The sequence below is a fragment of the Schistocerca cancellata genome, chromosome 3 (genome assembly GCF_023864275.1).
Source record: "Schistocerca cancellata isolate TAMUIC-IGC-003103 chromosome 3, iqSchCanc2.1, whole genome shotgun sequence".
NCBI classification, from domain to species: Eukaryota; Metazoa; Arthropoda; class Insecta; order Orthoptera; family Acrididae; genus Schistocerca; species Schistocerca cancellata.
Window position 1 is genome coordinate 623,237,018 of NC_064628.1, and position 17,604 is coordinate 623,254,621.

Genomic DNA, 17,604 nt, shown 5'->3' on the forward strand with positions numbered 1-17,604 from the left:
TGCTGATCATGATCTCCACCACGACCGATCCATCGGTTTTCCAATCTCCTGTTTAAGAAATGCCGAACATCATGATGGAAGTGCGGTGGAGCACCATCCTGTTGAAAGATGAAGTCGGTGCTGTCGGTCTCCAGTTGTGGCATGAGCCAATTTTCCAGCATGTCCAGATACACGTGTCCTGTAACGTTTTTTTTAGCAGAAGAAAAGGGGGCCGTAAACTTTAAACCGTGAGATTGCACAAAACACGTTAACTTTTGGTGAATTGCGAATTTGCTGCACGAATGCGTGAGGATTCTCTACCGCCCAGATTCGCACATTGTGTCTGTTCACTTCACCATTAAGAAAAAATGTTGCTTCATCACTGAAAACAAGTTTCGCACTGAACGCATCCTCTTCCATGAGCTGTTGCAACCGCGCCGAAAGTTCAAAGCGTTTGACTTTGTCATCGGGTGTCAGGGCTTGTAGCAATTGTAAACGGTAAGGCTTCTGCTTTAGCCTTTTCCGTAAGATTTTCCAAACCGTCGGCTTTGGTACATTTAGCTCCCTGCTCGCTTTATTCGTCGACTTCCGCGGGCTACGCGTGAAACTTGCCCGCACGCATTCAACCGTTTCTTCGCTCGCTGCAGGCCGCCCCGTTGATTTCCCCTTACAGAGGCATCCAGAAGCTTTAAACTGCGCATACCATCGCCGAATGGAGTTAGCAGTTGGTGGATCTTTGTTGAACTTCGTCCTGAAGTGTCGTTGCACTGGTATGACTGACTGATGTGAGTGCATTTCAAGCACGACATACGCTTTCTCGGCTCCTGTCGCCATTTTGTCTCACTGCGCTCTCGAGCGCTCTGGCGGCAGAAACCTGAAGTGCGGCTTCAGCCGAACAAAACTTTATGAGTTTTTCTTCGTATCTGTAGTGTGTCGTGACCATATGTCAATGAATGGAGCTAGAGTGAATATATGAAATCGCTTCAATCATTTGTAATAGCCCTGTATTTAAACCGACAAACTCTCGAAGGTTGTAGGGGACATCAAAACAAATATTTTTCCCTAATGACATTTTTTCCTATGAGGTTTATTTAAACCGGTAGAGACCGCATTACGCTCTTTAGTTGTTAGAGGCCGTATTACGATCTTCAGTTGTAGGCAACTGCTGTCCACCAGTGTAGTAGTGCATTGTCTCTGTTTACTAATGGAGCGATACACCTGGAGTGAGTACACTGACATGGTTCATGCGTACTACGTAGAGCACCACAACTGACGAGCTGCACATAGGGTTTATCAACAACAATATCCTAATCGCCGTATCCCGCATCATACGACTTTGCTACTGTGTACCAACGTCTGCGTGAGACCGGGTCATTTAGCAGATTACCTGGACAGGGACGCCGTCGCACGGTAAGAACGCTGCAATTTGAGGAAGCTGTCTTGCAGCATGCGGAGCGGGATCCTTCAATCAGCACTCGTGCAATTGCACGTAACATGGGGACGAATGAGACGAATGTAAGAACAATCTTCGAGAGCAATTGTTACGTCCATTTCACTTACAGCGTGTCCACAACCTGGAACCAGTTGATTATCCACCCAGAGCACAGTTTTCGCTGTGGTACCTGGAACAGTGTTAAATGCATCCTACATTTCCATCCTCTGTGTTGTTTACGATGAAGCAACGTTCGGGCGTGATGCAGTCTTCAACATGCACAATTCGCATGTTTGGAGTGAGGATAACCGACATGCCACAGTTACTAGCGCTCATCAAGTGCGGTTCTTCGTTAATGTGTGGGTCGGTGTGGTTGTGGACTGTTTAATTGGGCGGTATCTGCTACCTAGGCCATTAAATGGCACGCACTATTACAATTTTCTCGCCAGAGGATTGCCAGAATTGCTGGAAGACGTCCCGCTCCCTACAAGACAACGCATGTGAGTCCAACATGACGGGGCACCGGCACATTTCAGTCGTCGTGTGCGTCGATTCCTGGACCGACGGTTCCCAGAAACGTGGATTGGCAGAGGTGGTCCTGTACCATGGCCTGCTAGATCCCCAGATATGTAACCTCTGGACATTTTGTGTGCGGCGAGATGCGCAACCTTGTTCACACACCTCCTGTTGCATCAGAAGAGGATCTGGTTGCCCGGATAGTAGCAGCAGCAGGAACAATTCAGGATACTCCTGGGGTTTTTGCCCGTGTCAGACAGAACACGATTCGACGCTGTAACCTTTGTTTACGTGTCAATGGAGGCATTTTTGAAAATTTACTGCAATTGAAATTGGGTTGTGTTAATGTGTTGTCTCTTGGTCATAAAAAAATGGAAAAGTGTTTGTTGGTTTAATGTATTTGCCGCCAGAGAAATCTTCCTCTACCGGTTTAAATACTCCTCATAGGAAAAAATGACATTAGGGAAATACATTTGTTTTGATGTCCCCTACAACCTCCTAGAGTTTGTCGGTTTAAATACTTTTCCCCCTGTACACAGTAGAGGATCCTAGATAGAGTATTTTGAGATAAGGAAGACATTGGCGAAAATAAATATTTCAATCGGTGCGAAGTCTTCAGGAAAGAATGCATGAGAGCCAAGCTTTGCAATCTGCTTAACAAATAACTGTCTAGCACATTTACCAATAAAATTTGTGCGGTCTGGACTGTTACCGTTTATTAGGTACACTCGCTGACGAACCAGCATGACGCCAAAAATTCTTAATTGCAAATTAACTTACTCGTGAAACTTTTTCTCGGCTTTAACAGCCTTACCTGGCAGTTACAAAATTATCGTTTCTACATCTACCTGGTTACTCTGCAATTCACACTTGCCTGGCAGAGGGTTCATCGAACCATTTTCATACTACTTCTCTACCACTCTCTAATGGCGCGTGGGAGAAAGGAACACACAAATCTTTCAGTTCGAGCTCTGATTTCTCTTATTTTATTATGATGATCATTTCTCCCTACGTAGACGGGTGCCAAAAAAATATTTTCGCCTTCGGAAGAGAAAGTTTGTGATTGAAATTTCGTAAATAGATCTCGCCACAAAGGAAACCACCTTTGTTTCGGTGACTGCCACCCCAACTCGCGTATCTTATCAGTGACACTCTCACCCCTATTGCGCGATAATATGAAACGAGCTGCCCTTCTTTGCTCTTTTTCGATGTGCCCCGTCAATCCTACCTGGTAAGGATCCCACAACGCGCAGCAATATTCCAGCAGAGGACGGACAAGTGTAATATAGGCTCTCTCTTTAGTGGGTGTGTCGCATGTTCTAAGTGTTCTGCCAACAAGGCGCAGTCTTTGTTTCGCCTTCCCCACAATAATATCTATGTGGTCTTTCCAATTTAAGTCGCTCGTAATTGTAATTCCTTGGTATTTAGTTAAATTGACAGTCCTTAGATTTGTGCGATTTATCGTATGCCCAAAATTTATCGGATTTCTTTAAGTACCTATGTGGATGACCTCGCACTTTTCTTTGTTTAGTACCAGTTGCCACGTTTCGCACCATCCAGAAATTTTCACTAGATCAATTTGTAAATGAAATTGATCGTCTGATGATTTTACTAGGCGGTTAAAGTACAGCATCATCAGCAAACAATCTAAGGGGGCTGCTCAGATTATCACCTAGATCATTTACATAAATCAGGAACAGCAGAGGGCCTATGACACTACCTTGCGGAACGCCAGATATCACTTCTGTTCTACTCGATGATTTACCGTCCATTACTACGAACTGTGACCTCTCTGAGAGGAAATCACGAATCCAGTCACACAACTGAGACGATACTCCACATGCACGCAATTTGATTAATAGTCGCTTGTGAGGAACGAGCGTTGTGGATGGCGAAGGCCAGTCACCGAGAACCTACTAACCCATTGGAAGGGCTCACTGGGTTCAGTGAATATTGCACTATTAATAATAGTCTGTGACTGAACGGCGTTATGTGATACACTAGGCTCCGTCCCAACAGGCCTCAGAAGGCCAAACGGTACCGACGTACCGCAGTGTCATCCTCAGCCGATAGGCGTCACTGGATGCAGGTATAGAGGGGCACGTGGTCAGCACACCACTCTCCCAGTCGTTGTCAGTTTTCGTGGCTGGAGCCACTACTTCTCAGTCAAGTAGCTCCTCAGTTGGCCTCACAAGGATGTGCAGCCACACTGTCAACAGCTCTCGACTGACCCAGACGGTCACGCATCCAAGAGCTAACCAAGCCCGACAGCGCTTAACTCCGGCGATTCGACGGGGACCGGTGTTGCCACTGCGACAAGTGCACTGGCTATTTAATTCATTGGAGGCCGTAAAAATGTCACCAGTCAACTTTGCAACATCTGATTCCAAGAACAGAGTTGTGTAAGAAACAGAAGACAAAGCGGAGGGGCGTTTCATGAATTCTCTTGTAAAAAATTTATAAGGCATGATAAATTTTTTGTTGATTACGTTTCTAGTAGTTAAAATGATACTCCTGTATTTCTGTGCTTGTGTTATAAATAAAGGGTAGTGAGTCTGTATATGTGACACCTGAAACATAAGTTTTTTTACTGGCACTTACGAGTAGAACATGTCAATTTCATGGTATGGCACTTAGAAAGTTCTTTATAAATTATTTATTTTCTCATTTGTCTCAATATTTTTTACAGTCGCAACGTGGACAGCCTAATTCTGTGGTTTCATAATACTTTCTCAGTTTTTTCGATACAAATAAGCTACGTAAAAAGGAAATACGTACATTGTTCTTTGACTCTCCTGACAAAAGTGAGATTTGACACTTAGGTCTTTGACCATTTCCACTCTCCAGTTTGACTTTTTCTAGCAGTACTATGTACATAATCGTCCTACTTTCAGTATTTGCTGCTTCAGTCAGTTTTCGGTGTCTCCTGTACCGTGTCGCTGGGGTCGTTGCGCAGGCGCAGCGTGGTGTTGGTGAGGTGTCCCAGCTTGTCGTCCAGGCGCTCCAGCGAGAACTGGTGCGTGCACACTCGCGCGAAGCCCTCGCGAGCCACCCACACCTTCAGCGGGCAGAACTGCAACACCAAAAGCCAAATGACTGCCACATTGTCACGCCTTCCAGGACACAAAGACCGGTCACTAACCTGAAGTGTCAGAGTCCGCGGGACAGCACAATGCTTGTAGTTTGAAAATCATGCCAATAACTCAATGCTAAATGCTAAGCAATAACTAGTGACAGAATTACACTGAAGAGCTAAAGGAACTGGTACACCTGCCTAATATCGTATAGGGCCCCCTTGAGCATGCAGAAATGCCGCAACACGACATGGCATGGACTTTACTACTGTCTGAAGTAGTGCTAGAAGGAACTGACACATGAATCCTGCAGGGCTGTCCATAAATCCGTAACAGTACGAGGGGGTGGTGATCTCTTCTGAACAGCACGTTTTAAGGCATCACCGATTTGCTCAATAATGTTCATGTCTGGGGAGTTTGGTGGCCAGCGGAAGTGTTTAAACACCGAAGGGTGTTCCTGGAGCCATTCTGTAGCAATTATGGACGTGTGGGGTGTCGCATTGTCCTGCTGGAATTACCCGACTCCGTCGGAATGCACACTGGACATGAATGGATGCAGGTGATCAGACAGGATGCTTACGTACGTGTCACCTGTCAGCGTCGTACCTAGACGTATCAGGGGTCCCGTACCACTCCAACTGCACACGCCCCACATCATTACAGAGCCTCTACCAGCTTAAACAGCCCCCTGCTGACATGCAGGGTCCGTAGGTTCATGAGGTTGTCTCAATATCTGTACACGTCCACCCGCTCGATACAATGTGAAACGAGACTCGTCCGACCAGGCGACAAGTTTCCAGTCATCAACAGTCCGATGTCGGTGTTAAAGCTTTGTGTCGTGCAGTCATCAAGGGTACACGAGTGGGCCGTCGGCTCCGAAAGCCCCATATCGATGATGCTTCATTGAATGGTTCGCACACTGACACTTGTTGATGGCCTAGCACTGAAATCTGCAGCAATTTGCGGAAGGGTTGCACTTCTGTCAAGTTGAACGATTCTCTTCAGTCGTCGTAGGTCCCGTTCTTACAGGATCTTTTTCCGGCCACAGCGATGTCTGAGATTTAATGTTTACCGGCTTCCTGATATTCACGGTACACTCGCGAAATGGTCGTATGGGAAAACCCCCACTTCATCGCTACATCGGAGATGTTTTGTCCAATCGCTTATGCGCCGAGTACAACACCACATTAAAACTCACTTAAATCTTGATAACTTGTCATCGTAGCAGCAGTAACCGATCTAACAACTGCGCCAGACATTTGTCGTCTTATATAGGTGTTGCCGACCACAGCGCCCTATTCTACCTGTTTACATATCTCTGTATTCGAATACGGACGCTATACCGGTTTCTTTGGCGCTTCTGTGTAGATAAGACGCTTACAGAGAAAACCACGCAATCCAACGTTGTGGACTCATGAACTCCATAGCTTTTATTGATGAAATTAGTGACATAGTGGTCCCATCCACTTCTAAACTAGCGGCGTTGACGTCACTGGCTTATTTAGAGATGTTCCTACCGATGAGAGCACAAACATATTAACAGAATTTGTGCATAAATCTCAAGTAAAGCTTGCAGAATTAGATAACACAATCGTTGCTACTCAAACATATTTGAAACAGAATCATTAGGTTCCGTAACTCAATCGGTATAAACGGAATCCTTGTAGGATCATTTCGCAGTCCTCTGTGTCTGTCTTCCCGACTGTTAAAAACCCTTTTTCTCAGGGATCAAGTTGAAAATTATGTCAGATACTAAGATCTAAGGTGCCATTTATGTGGCCTATTTTTATACTCTCAAATTCATTAAAGTCTATAGAGTACTTTTCGTTGACCTAGAGTCATGAAATTTGTAAAGGAACAAGATTTCACAGTACAAGTAGACGAAAATATCCTAAATTATTTAATTTGTATCTATACAACAAAAATATTTCATTTTTTCAACTGTTATCTGACTTCAAACTTAAAATTGAAACATTCGCGAAAGTCTTGGAATTCCTGGGGACAATTCTTGCCGATATCAATGTGGATAGCTGGCTGGTGTGGCCGAGCGGTTCTAGGCCCTTCCGTCTGGAACCGCGCGACCGCTACGGTCGCAGGTTCGAATCCTGCCTCGGGCATGGATGTGTGTGATGTTCTTCTAAGTGTGGTGTCACCGCCAGACACCACACTTGCTAGGTGGTAGCCTTTAAATCGGCCGCGGTCCGCTAGTATACGACGGACCCGCGTGTCGCCACTGTCAGTGATTGCAGACCGAGCGCCGCCACACGGCAGGTCTAGAGGGACGTCCTAGCACTCGCCCCAGTTGTACAGCCGACTTTGCTAGGGAAGCTACACTGACAAATACGCTCTCATTTGCCGAGACGATAGTTAGCATACCTTCAGCTACGTCATTTGCTACGACCTAGCAAGGCGCCATTTATCTTTTGCTGGTTATCTTATAAAGCCTGTACCGTCAGACCGATGTTCACCAATTTTGGAATAAAGTTAAGTATTACATCAACTACGTACTTTATTTGCTATATTCATTACTTGTAATGTTCCAGACCTCACGCCAGTCTGCGTGAGCTTAACGCGTGCCTTTCGGCATCCTCGCATAGTGACTTGGCTGTCTTGCCAAGTCACAACACTAAGTTCTAGGGGACTGATGACCTCAGATGGTAAGTCCCATGGTGCTCAGAGCCACTTGAACCATTTGAACCATGAATGTGGATAACAGGTAAAAGGCGTCTAGATTCTCGATTCCAGGGAACGATTAACTGTCTGTATACGAACAAACACCGTCCGAAAAGGCCATGAAGGCCCAACGGTATGGACCATCCGCCGTGTCATCCTCAGCTCTTAGACGTCACCGAATGCTCATACGGAGGGGTATGTGGTTAGCGGCCGTTGTCAGTTTTTGTGAACGGTCCCGCTACTTCTCAGCCCCGTAGCTCCTCAATTGGCCTCGCAAACGCCGAGTGCCCCCCGCTTGCACTCGGCAGACCCGGTCGGTAACCCATCCTAGTGCTGGGCAAGCCCGACAGCGTTTAACTTCGGTGATCTAAGGGGAACCGGTTTTACCACTGCGGCACGAGCGTTGGCGTTACATTTTAGAAGTAATAAAAATTAGTTGATAGCGTGAGTTATGCGCTTTTATGCTACCAAAGCAATTACCTTTAATATAAGTGCAGTTTGCATAAAAATATGAATAATTATTGTTATTTTGTACTCAACTGTACGTTCTTCATTACAATCAAAGGCATGAGTTTCTTGTTGTCACTGCTAATTGTGAAAGTTGTTTAGAAATAACAAAAACATGTTTTAGATAAGTTCGACAAAGTGTTGAAGTGAAGTTTTATACATTTTTGTTTTGTAGTTTTCCTTAATATTTTACCGTTTTGTTGAGGAAACTGCGTTTCCTAGAGCTATATATAAACCCGTAAAGCTTTTTCAAATGTTTACAACAACATCCCACTGTTGCAAGTTACAAGTCAACAGCTCTCGTATAAAACTTAAATTAAAACATCGACAATTTCAAGTTTGCTATAAATACTGTTTATTTTTAAGTTACAGGTAGGAGGATGATTATGTAGAAGAAAAATGTTCGTAGGTTATGCTGTCATTTATATAACCCCACTGAGTGTCTACATGGTTCACCACTTGAATGTTTCTAGCGGAATCCAGCAAGACATTGATCGCGTGCATAATGAAAGCGCTCGTTACGAGCTAACGCCTGACAGGTATGCAACACACCTAACTTACAGATAATGCGGGTACTATGACGCGATGGTTTCTTTGAAAGGGCACAGCCGAGTTCCTTCCCCATCCTTCTCTATTCCGATGAGACCAGTGACCTCGCTATTTGGTCCCCTCCTCCCGATTCAACCAACAAACCAACCAACTAACTTAAGTGGGGTAGGACGTCATTCGGGACGTCTTGGAGCAGGAGAGACACCACAGGACATTTTAATTTCCACTGTCTATACTTTTACGAATAAATTCATAAAACTTTGTCAGCATGACCAGGAAGGATTCAGGATTCACAATCATAGCAGTTGAAGTTCAAAAAAATAACAATATTTTTTTTTACATTTGAAAGTTCATCAGTTTTTCACTTCTATTGGCTGCATTTGTTGCTATAGGTACACGTTTCTTCATAAGTAAGAGAGAGTCTTCGATGAATTTTTCACAGCATACAAACCATACTTACAGGTGCATGAAACTCTAGAAATTATTTAATTTATGAAAAAATGACTGTGCTGTTACATTTTAAACTTCATGTTTAGAAAAAACTCAAATTTTATAGTTAATTATCTCAATTTTTACCACAGTTTTTAATATATTTGGAAAATTCTAGAGTTTCATACAACTGTAAGTATGGTTTGTATTCTGTGCAATATTCATCGAAGTATCTCCCTTACTTATGAACAAAATTATACTTATAGCAACAAATGCAGCGGTGGTCGGAGCGACCGAGCGGCTCTAGGCGCTTCAACCTGGAGCTGCGCGACCGCTACGGTCGCAGGTTCGAATCCTGCCTCGGGCATGGATGTGTGTGATGTCCTTAGGTTAGTTAGGTTTAAGTAGTTCTAAGTTCTAGGGGACTGATGACCTTAGATGTTAAGTCCCATAGTGCTCAGAGCCATTTGAACCATTTGAACAAATGCAGCCAATGGTAAGTGAACGAAAGGTGAAATACAAATGTAAAAAAATAAATTATTTTCTTATATTTTTGAACTTCCACCACTATAAGTGTAAATCCTGAATCCTTTCTGGTCATTCTGACAAAGTTTTATGAATTTATTTTTAAAAGTATAGACAGTGGAAATTAAATATTCCTGTGGTGTCTCTCCTGCTGCAAGTCGTCCCGTTTGACGTCCTACCCCCCCCCCCCCCCCCCTCAACTGAACAAAGCTGCTAGGAAAGCTGTCTTAGTCTACGCTTACTTAAGACGGTCTACGATATCTTACGGTAGTTTTGCAACTGCACACTGCGCTGATTCCATAGAATCCCCGCACACCACTTCACTGGCATGACACGTCTGTAGTGGAGGGTCACGTGCCGCCTGCTACTAGCTCCACAGTGATCAGTGTGTTCTTTTAACGGAGTGTCTACTGTTCTGCCTGGCTAGATAATTTTCGACACAGTGTCGAGCTGCAAGTTTGCAGTAGGCTCCGTAGCGCCTGGCGGCCGCTACTTTGGCGAGACTCACGGAGGTGACGAGCACGTAGATGCGCAGGTCGAACTTGCGGCCGGCGACGAGGAAGGGCCGGTGCACGTAGCGCTGCACGATGTGCGTGGTGCCGCCGCGCGCCTGCTCCCCGCTGTCGCCGTCTTCCTCCGCCGGCTCGCGGTTCCGCAGCCACTCCCGCAGCTGCTGCAGCCTGCGCGCACGTCACGCCAGTCACCTCCTAAACACCTTCTCATATAATAAGCTAATAAGCGCTGCGTGATAATACGACGGTCGTCCAATAAGAAGGAGGAGGAGATTAGTGTTTAACGTCCCGTCGACAACAAGGTCATTAGAGACGGAGCGCAAGCTCGGGTGAGGGAAGGATGGGGAAGGAAATCGGCCGTGCCCTTTCAAAGGAACCATCTCGGCATTTGCCTGAAGCGATTTAGGGAAATCACGGAAAACCTAAATCAGGATGGCCGGAGACGGGATTGAACCGTCGTCCTCCCGAATGCGAGTCCTGTGTGCTAACCACTGCGCCACCTCGCTCGGTGTCGTCCAATAAGTAACGCAACACATTTTTCCGAAGGCAGGTTGATTTTAAAAATGGCTCTGAGCACTATGGGACTTAACATCTCAGGTCATCAGTCCCCTAGAACTTAGAACTACTTAAACCTAACTAACCTAAGGACATCACGCACATCCATGCCCGAGGCAGCATTCGAACCGGCAACCGTAGGCAGACAGTGGGCACGTTTAGTGTTGTTACCACCAGAGTATTGACGTAATCCCTTTTCTTGTAGAGCTAGGGGACGTATTTAAGAACCCCTCGGCCACACCGGCCGCCAGGTTGATTTTATTTAGGATTTCAATACACAATATTATTCCCCCTCTTTTGGCTACGAAACTCTCTTTTGCAACACAATCTCCGTTCAACGCGACTGCCTTACGCCAACTTACTGGGAGGGCCTTTACGCCCGCATGGTACCACTCTACGGGAGACGTCGCAGCCATCGTCTTTTACCATCACTAACCTCTCTATCATCCACATACTGCGTCCCGAGAAGTGCATCCTTCATTGGACCAAACAGATAAAATGAAATGATCGTATGGCATTGTTGTCCAGGATGTCTAAGTCGGGTTCGGCCGCCAAGTGCAAGTCTTACTTCAGTCGGCGCCACATTGGGCGACTTGCGGGCGATGATGAGGATGAAATGATAATGAGGACAACACAACACCCAGTCACCGAGCGGAGAAAATCTTTAAACCGGCCGGGAAACCGAGCGAGGTGGCGCATGGTTAGCACACTGGACTCGCATTCGGAAGCACGACGGTTCAATCCCGCATCCGGCCATCCTGATTTAGGTTTTCCGTGATTTCTCTAAATCGCTCCAGGCAAATGCCAGGATGGTTCCTTTGAAAGGGCACGGCCGACTTCCTTCCCCATCCTTCCCTAATCCTATGAGACCGATAACCTCGCTGTTTGGTCTCATCCCCCAACCAACCAACCAACCAACCGGCCGGGAATCGAACCCGGGCCCAGTGCGTGGGAGTCAAGCACGTTACCACCCAGCTAAGAAGGCGGACGGGCCAAACAGATGGAAATCAGGAGGTGCGACATCAGAGCTGTAGAGTGGACGCGGACGAACAGTCGAATGAAGTTTCGTCAGCTCCTCCCAGCAGCGCAGACTTGTGTGAGGGCTTGTGTTGTCATGGAGACGGAAAAGCTCGTTCGCATTTTTGCGATGACTAACACACTGAAGTCAAACACTGCAGGAGTCACAGCTGTGTGCGGCCGGCTGGAATGCGGGAGATCGTACAGGTTTGGGCGCCCTTGTTGCGATGATGACAGGCGCATCGCCCAACGATTCGCGGCGCTTTCGTTCACTGCCAGGGCTCCGTAGATACTGTGCAGGCGCCTTTGAATATCTGAGATGCTATGGTTTCCCGTCAAAAGAAATTCAATGACAGCTCTCTGCTTGGAACGCACCTCCGTTACAGATGCCATTTTGAAGACTGTGCAAAGCGCCGCCACCTATCGGAACTACTACTACATCTACATCTACATACATACTCCGCAATCCACCATACGGTGCATGGCGGAAGGTATCTCGTACCACAACTAGCATCTTCTCTCCCTCTTCCACTCCCAAACAGAACGAGGGAAAAATGACTACCTATATGCCTCTGTATGAGCCCTAATCTCTCTTATCTTATCTTTGAGGTCTTTCCGCGAAATATAAATTGGCGGGAGTAAAACTGTACTGCAGTCAGCCTCAAATGCTGGTTCTCTAAATTTCCTCAGTAGCGATTCACGAAAAGAACGCCTCATTTCCTCCAGAGACTCCCACCCGAGTTCCTGAAGCATTTCCGTAACACTCGCATGGTGATCAAACCTACCAGTAACAAATCAAACAGCCCGCCTCTGAATTGCTTCTATGTCCTCCCTCAATCGACCTGATAGGGATCCCAAACGCTCGAGCAGTACTCAGGAATAGGTCGTATTAGTGTTTTATAAGCGGCCTCCTTTATAGATGAACCACATCTTCCCAAAATTCTACCAATGAACCGAAGACGACTATCCGCCTTCCCCACAACTGACATTACAAGCTTGTCCCACTTCATATCGCTCTGCAATGTTACGCCCAAATCTTTAATCGACGTGACTGTGTCAAGCGCTATACTACTGATGGAATATTCAAACATTACGTGATTCTTTTTCCTATTCATCTGCATTAATTTACATTTTTCTATATTTAGAGTTAGCTGCCATTGTTTACACCAGTCACAAATCCTGGCCAAGTCATCTTGTATCCTCCTACAGTCACTCAACGACGACACCTTCCCGTACACCACAGCATCATCAGCAAACAGCCGCACATTGCTATCCACCCTATACAAAAGATCATTTATGTACGAGGGCAGTTCAATAAGTAATGCAACACATTTTTTTTCTCGGCCAATTTTGGTTGAAAAAACCGGAAATTTCTTGTGGAATATTTTCAAACATTCCCGCTTCGTCTCGTATAGTTTCATTGACTTCCGACAGGTGGCAGCGCTGTACGGAGCTGTTAAAATGGCGTCTGTAACGGATGTGCGTTGCAAACAACGGGCAGTGATCGAGTTTCTTTTGACGGAAAACCAGGGCATCTCAGATATTCATAGGCGCTTGCAGAATGTCTACAGTGATCTGGCAGTGGACAAAAGCACGGTGAGTCGTTGGGCAAAGCGTGTGTCATCATCGCCGCAAGGTCAAGCAAGACTGTCTGATCTCCCGCGTGCGGGCCGGCCGTGCACAGCTGTGACTCCTGCAATGGCGGAGCGTGCGAACACACTCGTTCGAGATGATCGACGGATCACCATCAAACAACTCAGTGCTCAACTTGACATCTCTGTTGGTAGTGCTGTCACAATTGTTCACCAGTTGGGATATTCAAAGGTTTGTTCCCGCTGGGTCCCTCGTTGTCTAACCGAACACCATAAAGAGCAAAGGAGAACCATATGTGCGGAATTGCTTGCTCGTCATGTGGCTGAGGGTGACAATTTCTTGTCAAAGATTGTTACAGGCGATGAAACATGGGTTCATCACTTCGAACCTGAAACAAAACGGCAATCAATGGAGTGGCGCCATACCCACTCCCCTACCAAGAAAAAGTTTAAAGCCATACCCTCAGCCGGTAAAGTCATGGTTACAGTCTTCTGGGACGCTGAAGGGGTTATTCTGTTCGATGTCCTTCCCCATGGTCAAACGATCAACTCTGAGGCGTATTGTGCTACTCTTCAGAAATTGAAGAAACGACTTCAGCGTGTTCGTAGGCACAAAAACCTGAACGAACTTCTCCTTCTTCATGACAACGCAAGACCTCACACAAGTCTTCGCACCCGAGAGGATCTCACAAAACTTCAGTGGACTGTTCTTCCTCATGCACCCTACAGCCCCGATCTCGCACCGTCGGATTTCCATATGTTTGGCCCAATGAAGAACGCAATCCGTGGGAGGCACTACGCGGATGATGAAGAAATTATTGGTGCAGTACGACGTTGGCTCCGACATCGACCAGTGGACTGGTACCGTGCAGGCATACAGGCCCTCATTTCAAGGTGGCGTAAGGCCGTAGCATTGAATGTAGATTACGTTGAAAAATAGTGTTGTGTAGCTAAAAGATTGGGGAATAACCTGGTGTATTCCAATGCTGAATAAAACAACCCCTGTTTCAGAAAAAAAATGTGTTGCATTACTTATTGAACTGCCCTCGTATATAGAAAACAACTAGAAACTAAATCGACTGAAGCGGAAATATTCCACAATGGCCCACAACGAATTCCGCATTTTTTTCAACTGGAATTTGCCGAGAACCAAAATATGTTGCATTACTTACAGAATGCCCCTCGTGGTATCAAACAACTGTGTATTCGTTGACGTTGGTAGCATTGCCTTGAAAAATATTACACAGTCATAACACCGTCAGAGTTCACCACTGTTTACAATTCGTAGCTGTTTAGGGTTCAAAATGGCTCAAATGGCTTTGAGCGCTATTAGACTTAACTTCTGAGGTCATCAGTACCCTAGAACTTAGAACTACTTAAATCTAACTAACCTAAGGGCATCACACACATCAATGCCCGAGGCAGGATTCGTACCTGCGACCGTAGCGGTCGCGCGGTTCCAGACTGTAGTGCCTAGAACCGCTCGGCCACACCGGCCGGCTGCTGTTTAGGGCAGACGAAGCATTACTTATTACAAGATCTTACAAGCTTGCATCTAATACATTGATCAGTTGTTCCATCGGTCATTAGTAGAATATTTTATACATTATGAACGAAAACACGCATGACACTGGTGTAATATTCTACAATATTGATTATTTATATCCCTTCTCTACAGCGTCGCTAAATACTGTTCGCCAATCTGGATGAGAAAATGCAAACGTAGCTGAAGTGGAAGTCCAGCGGAAGGAGACAATGCAGATAATCTCTGAAACACTCTGGGTCACCCCATGTGCTTCACTCCCCGTCTAGCAAACAGATATTACAGTTAGCTGGAAGATCATAGAGAAAATTTCTAGACAACCCAAAACTCTCTATATCACCACGACATGGCTCCTCTAAACAGACTTAAACTCGGGTCACTTTTATGGAAAATCGGCGAAGAGCTGCATGACTTCCACTCGAGGATAGCTTCGAAAGAACTGTGGGTTGTAAGTGGACACAAGAAAAGAAACTTGGTGGACGACCCTGAAAGAAAATCGATGGATACATGCTCCAGGGGAAATTGTGGAGAACTTTCAACTTTGTGAGGACGAGTGTAGGTAGGTTTAAGCAACTAGTGAACAAATAGGGCCTATAGAACAGTCTTGAATCTGAATGCGGGAAAATTCTGTCAGTGGAACGATTACTTGTGTGTCAATGCATGTCTATGAGAGTGATCTGAAGGACATATACGGACTCTCCAACTCAGCTACAGAGTGTCTCAAGAATGTTTATGATATTGTACAGTATTATAGACTGAGGTGACAAAGGTCATAGGATACCTAATAATGTCGTGTCAGACCTCCATTTACTCGGCGTAGTACAGCAGCTAGACGTGTTATGGGCTTCCCAAGCCGCTGGAAGTTCCCTGCAGAAATACTGAGCCCTGTTGCTTCTATAGCCGTCCTTAATTGAGAAAGTCTTGTGCACGAACTAATCTCTAAATTATGACCCTTAAATGTTCGATGGAATTCATGTCGCGCAGTCTGGGTGGCCATATCATTCGCTCAAGTTGTCTAGACTGTTCCTCAAACCAATCGTGAACAACTGAAGCCTCGTGACATGTCACATTGTCATCTATTTCCATCGTCGTTTGGACCCATGAAGTTCATAAATGGCTACAAATGGTTTCCAAGTAGCCGAACAAAACCATTTCCAATCAATGATCGATGAAATTGCACCATACCATTATGGAGCCACCACCAGATTGCACAGTACCTTCTTGATTACTTGAGTCCAGCCGCGCGGGATTACCCGAGCGGTATAGGGCGCTGCAGTCCTGGACAGTACGGCTGGTCCCGGCGGAGGTTCGAGTCCTCCCTCGGGCATGGGTGTGTGTGTTTGTGCATAGATCATTTAGGTTAAGTAGTGTGTAAGCTTAGGGACTGATGACCTTAGAAGTTAACTCCCGTAAGATTTCACACACATTTTTGAACAACTTGAGTCCATTGCTTCGAGGGATCTGTGCCACACTCGAACTCTACTATCAGATGTTACCAAATGAAATCGGGCCTCATCTGACATGGCACAGTTTTCGAGTCATATAGGGTCCAACCGAAGTGGTAACGAGCCCAGGAGAGGCGCTGCAGGCGATGTAGTGATGTGGGCAAAGGCACTCGCGTCGGTCGTCTGCTGCCAAGCCCATTAGCGAGAAATTCCGCCTTGTCCTAACGGATACGTTCTTCGTATGTCCCACATTGATTTCTGCGGTTGTTTCACTCAGTGTTGCTTGTCGGTAAGCACTGACAGCTCTGTGCAAACGCCACTGCTCTTTGTCGGTAAGTGAAAGCCGTCAGCCACTAAGTCGTCTGTGCTGACAGGTAATGCCTAAAATTTGGCACTCTCGACACCCTTTTGACACTGTGGATCTCGGAATATTGAATTTCCCAACTATTTCCGAAATGGAATGTCCCACGTGTCTATCTCCAACTACCCTTCCGCGTTCAAAGTCTGCTGATTCTCGACGTGCGGCCATCGGAAACTTTTTCACATGAATCACCTGAGTACCGATGGCAGCTTCCCCAATGTACAACACTTTTATACCTCATGTACGTTATACTACCGCCATCTTTATATGCGCTTTGCAATTCCATGATTTTTTCACCTTAGTGTAAGAACATATGTAAAGAGTATTGTTAGAGCTATCAGAATATTTTAGTTAATACACTGTAATGAATGTATTTGTAAATGTCGAACAAGTAAATAAATTAATGCTTATTTTACAAACCGGTTTTCGGCTGTGACGCTATCACCAGATACAAAGATAAAAATATGACGCTGTGAAAGTTTTGTAGGATCAAAGATTTTTAACTAGTGTGTTTGCAGAGTATCCCAGTTGGTTTCCAAAGACTACAAATGTTAACTGATATAATAATAAAACGTGAGGAATTATTTAAGTGAAAATGCAGTTTAAAATGCCTGACCTTAAATAAATATGTGCCATATTAAGTAATGAACCATGTAACAAATTACAACAATTGTTCTGAGATGAAAGTAGATCGAACAGTAAGTATTCTTTGCTAACATGTTCCAAGGCAGTGGCTGAACAAAACAATCTTGTCTGTAACAAGTCCAATATTACAAGCACGTAAGTCATACGAGTGAGCGAAGCTTGTAAGTGAAGCAGCTGTAACTAAAATGAAGGGAAACAAATGGGGCATGGAGGGGTAAATTCAGTAGTGAGAATGGGCAAATGGACATAT

At 45.5% G+C, this 17,604-nt stretch overlaps 1 protein-coding gene across 1 annotated transcript in view; it reads right to left on the reverse strand.

The window, feature by feature from the left end:
- The window catches only part of LOC126176467 (probable tubulin polyglutamylase TTLL9), a 151,042-nt gene that overhangs the window by 82,125 nt on the left and 51,313 nt on the right, over nucleotides 1-17,604 (reverse strand). The window contains exons 4-5 of the mRNA XM_049923624.1: nucleotides 10,193-10,304; nucleotides 4,860-5,000 (exon numbers count right to left, since the gene is read on the reverse strand). Of these exons, the coding sequence (XP_049779581.1) occupies nucleotides 4,860-5,000; nucleotides 10,193-10,304 (253 nt within the window). The remainder of the gene's footprint in view (nucleotides 1-4,859; nucleotides 5,001-10,192; nucleotides 10,305-17,604) is intronic.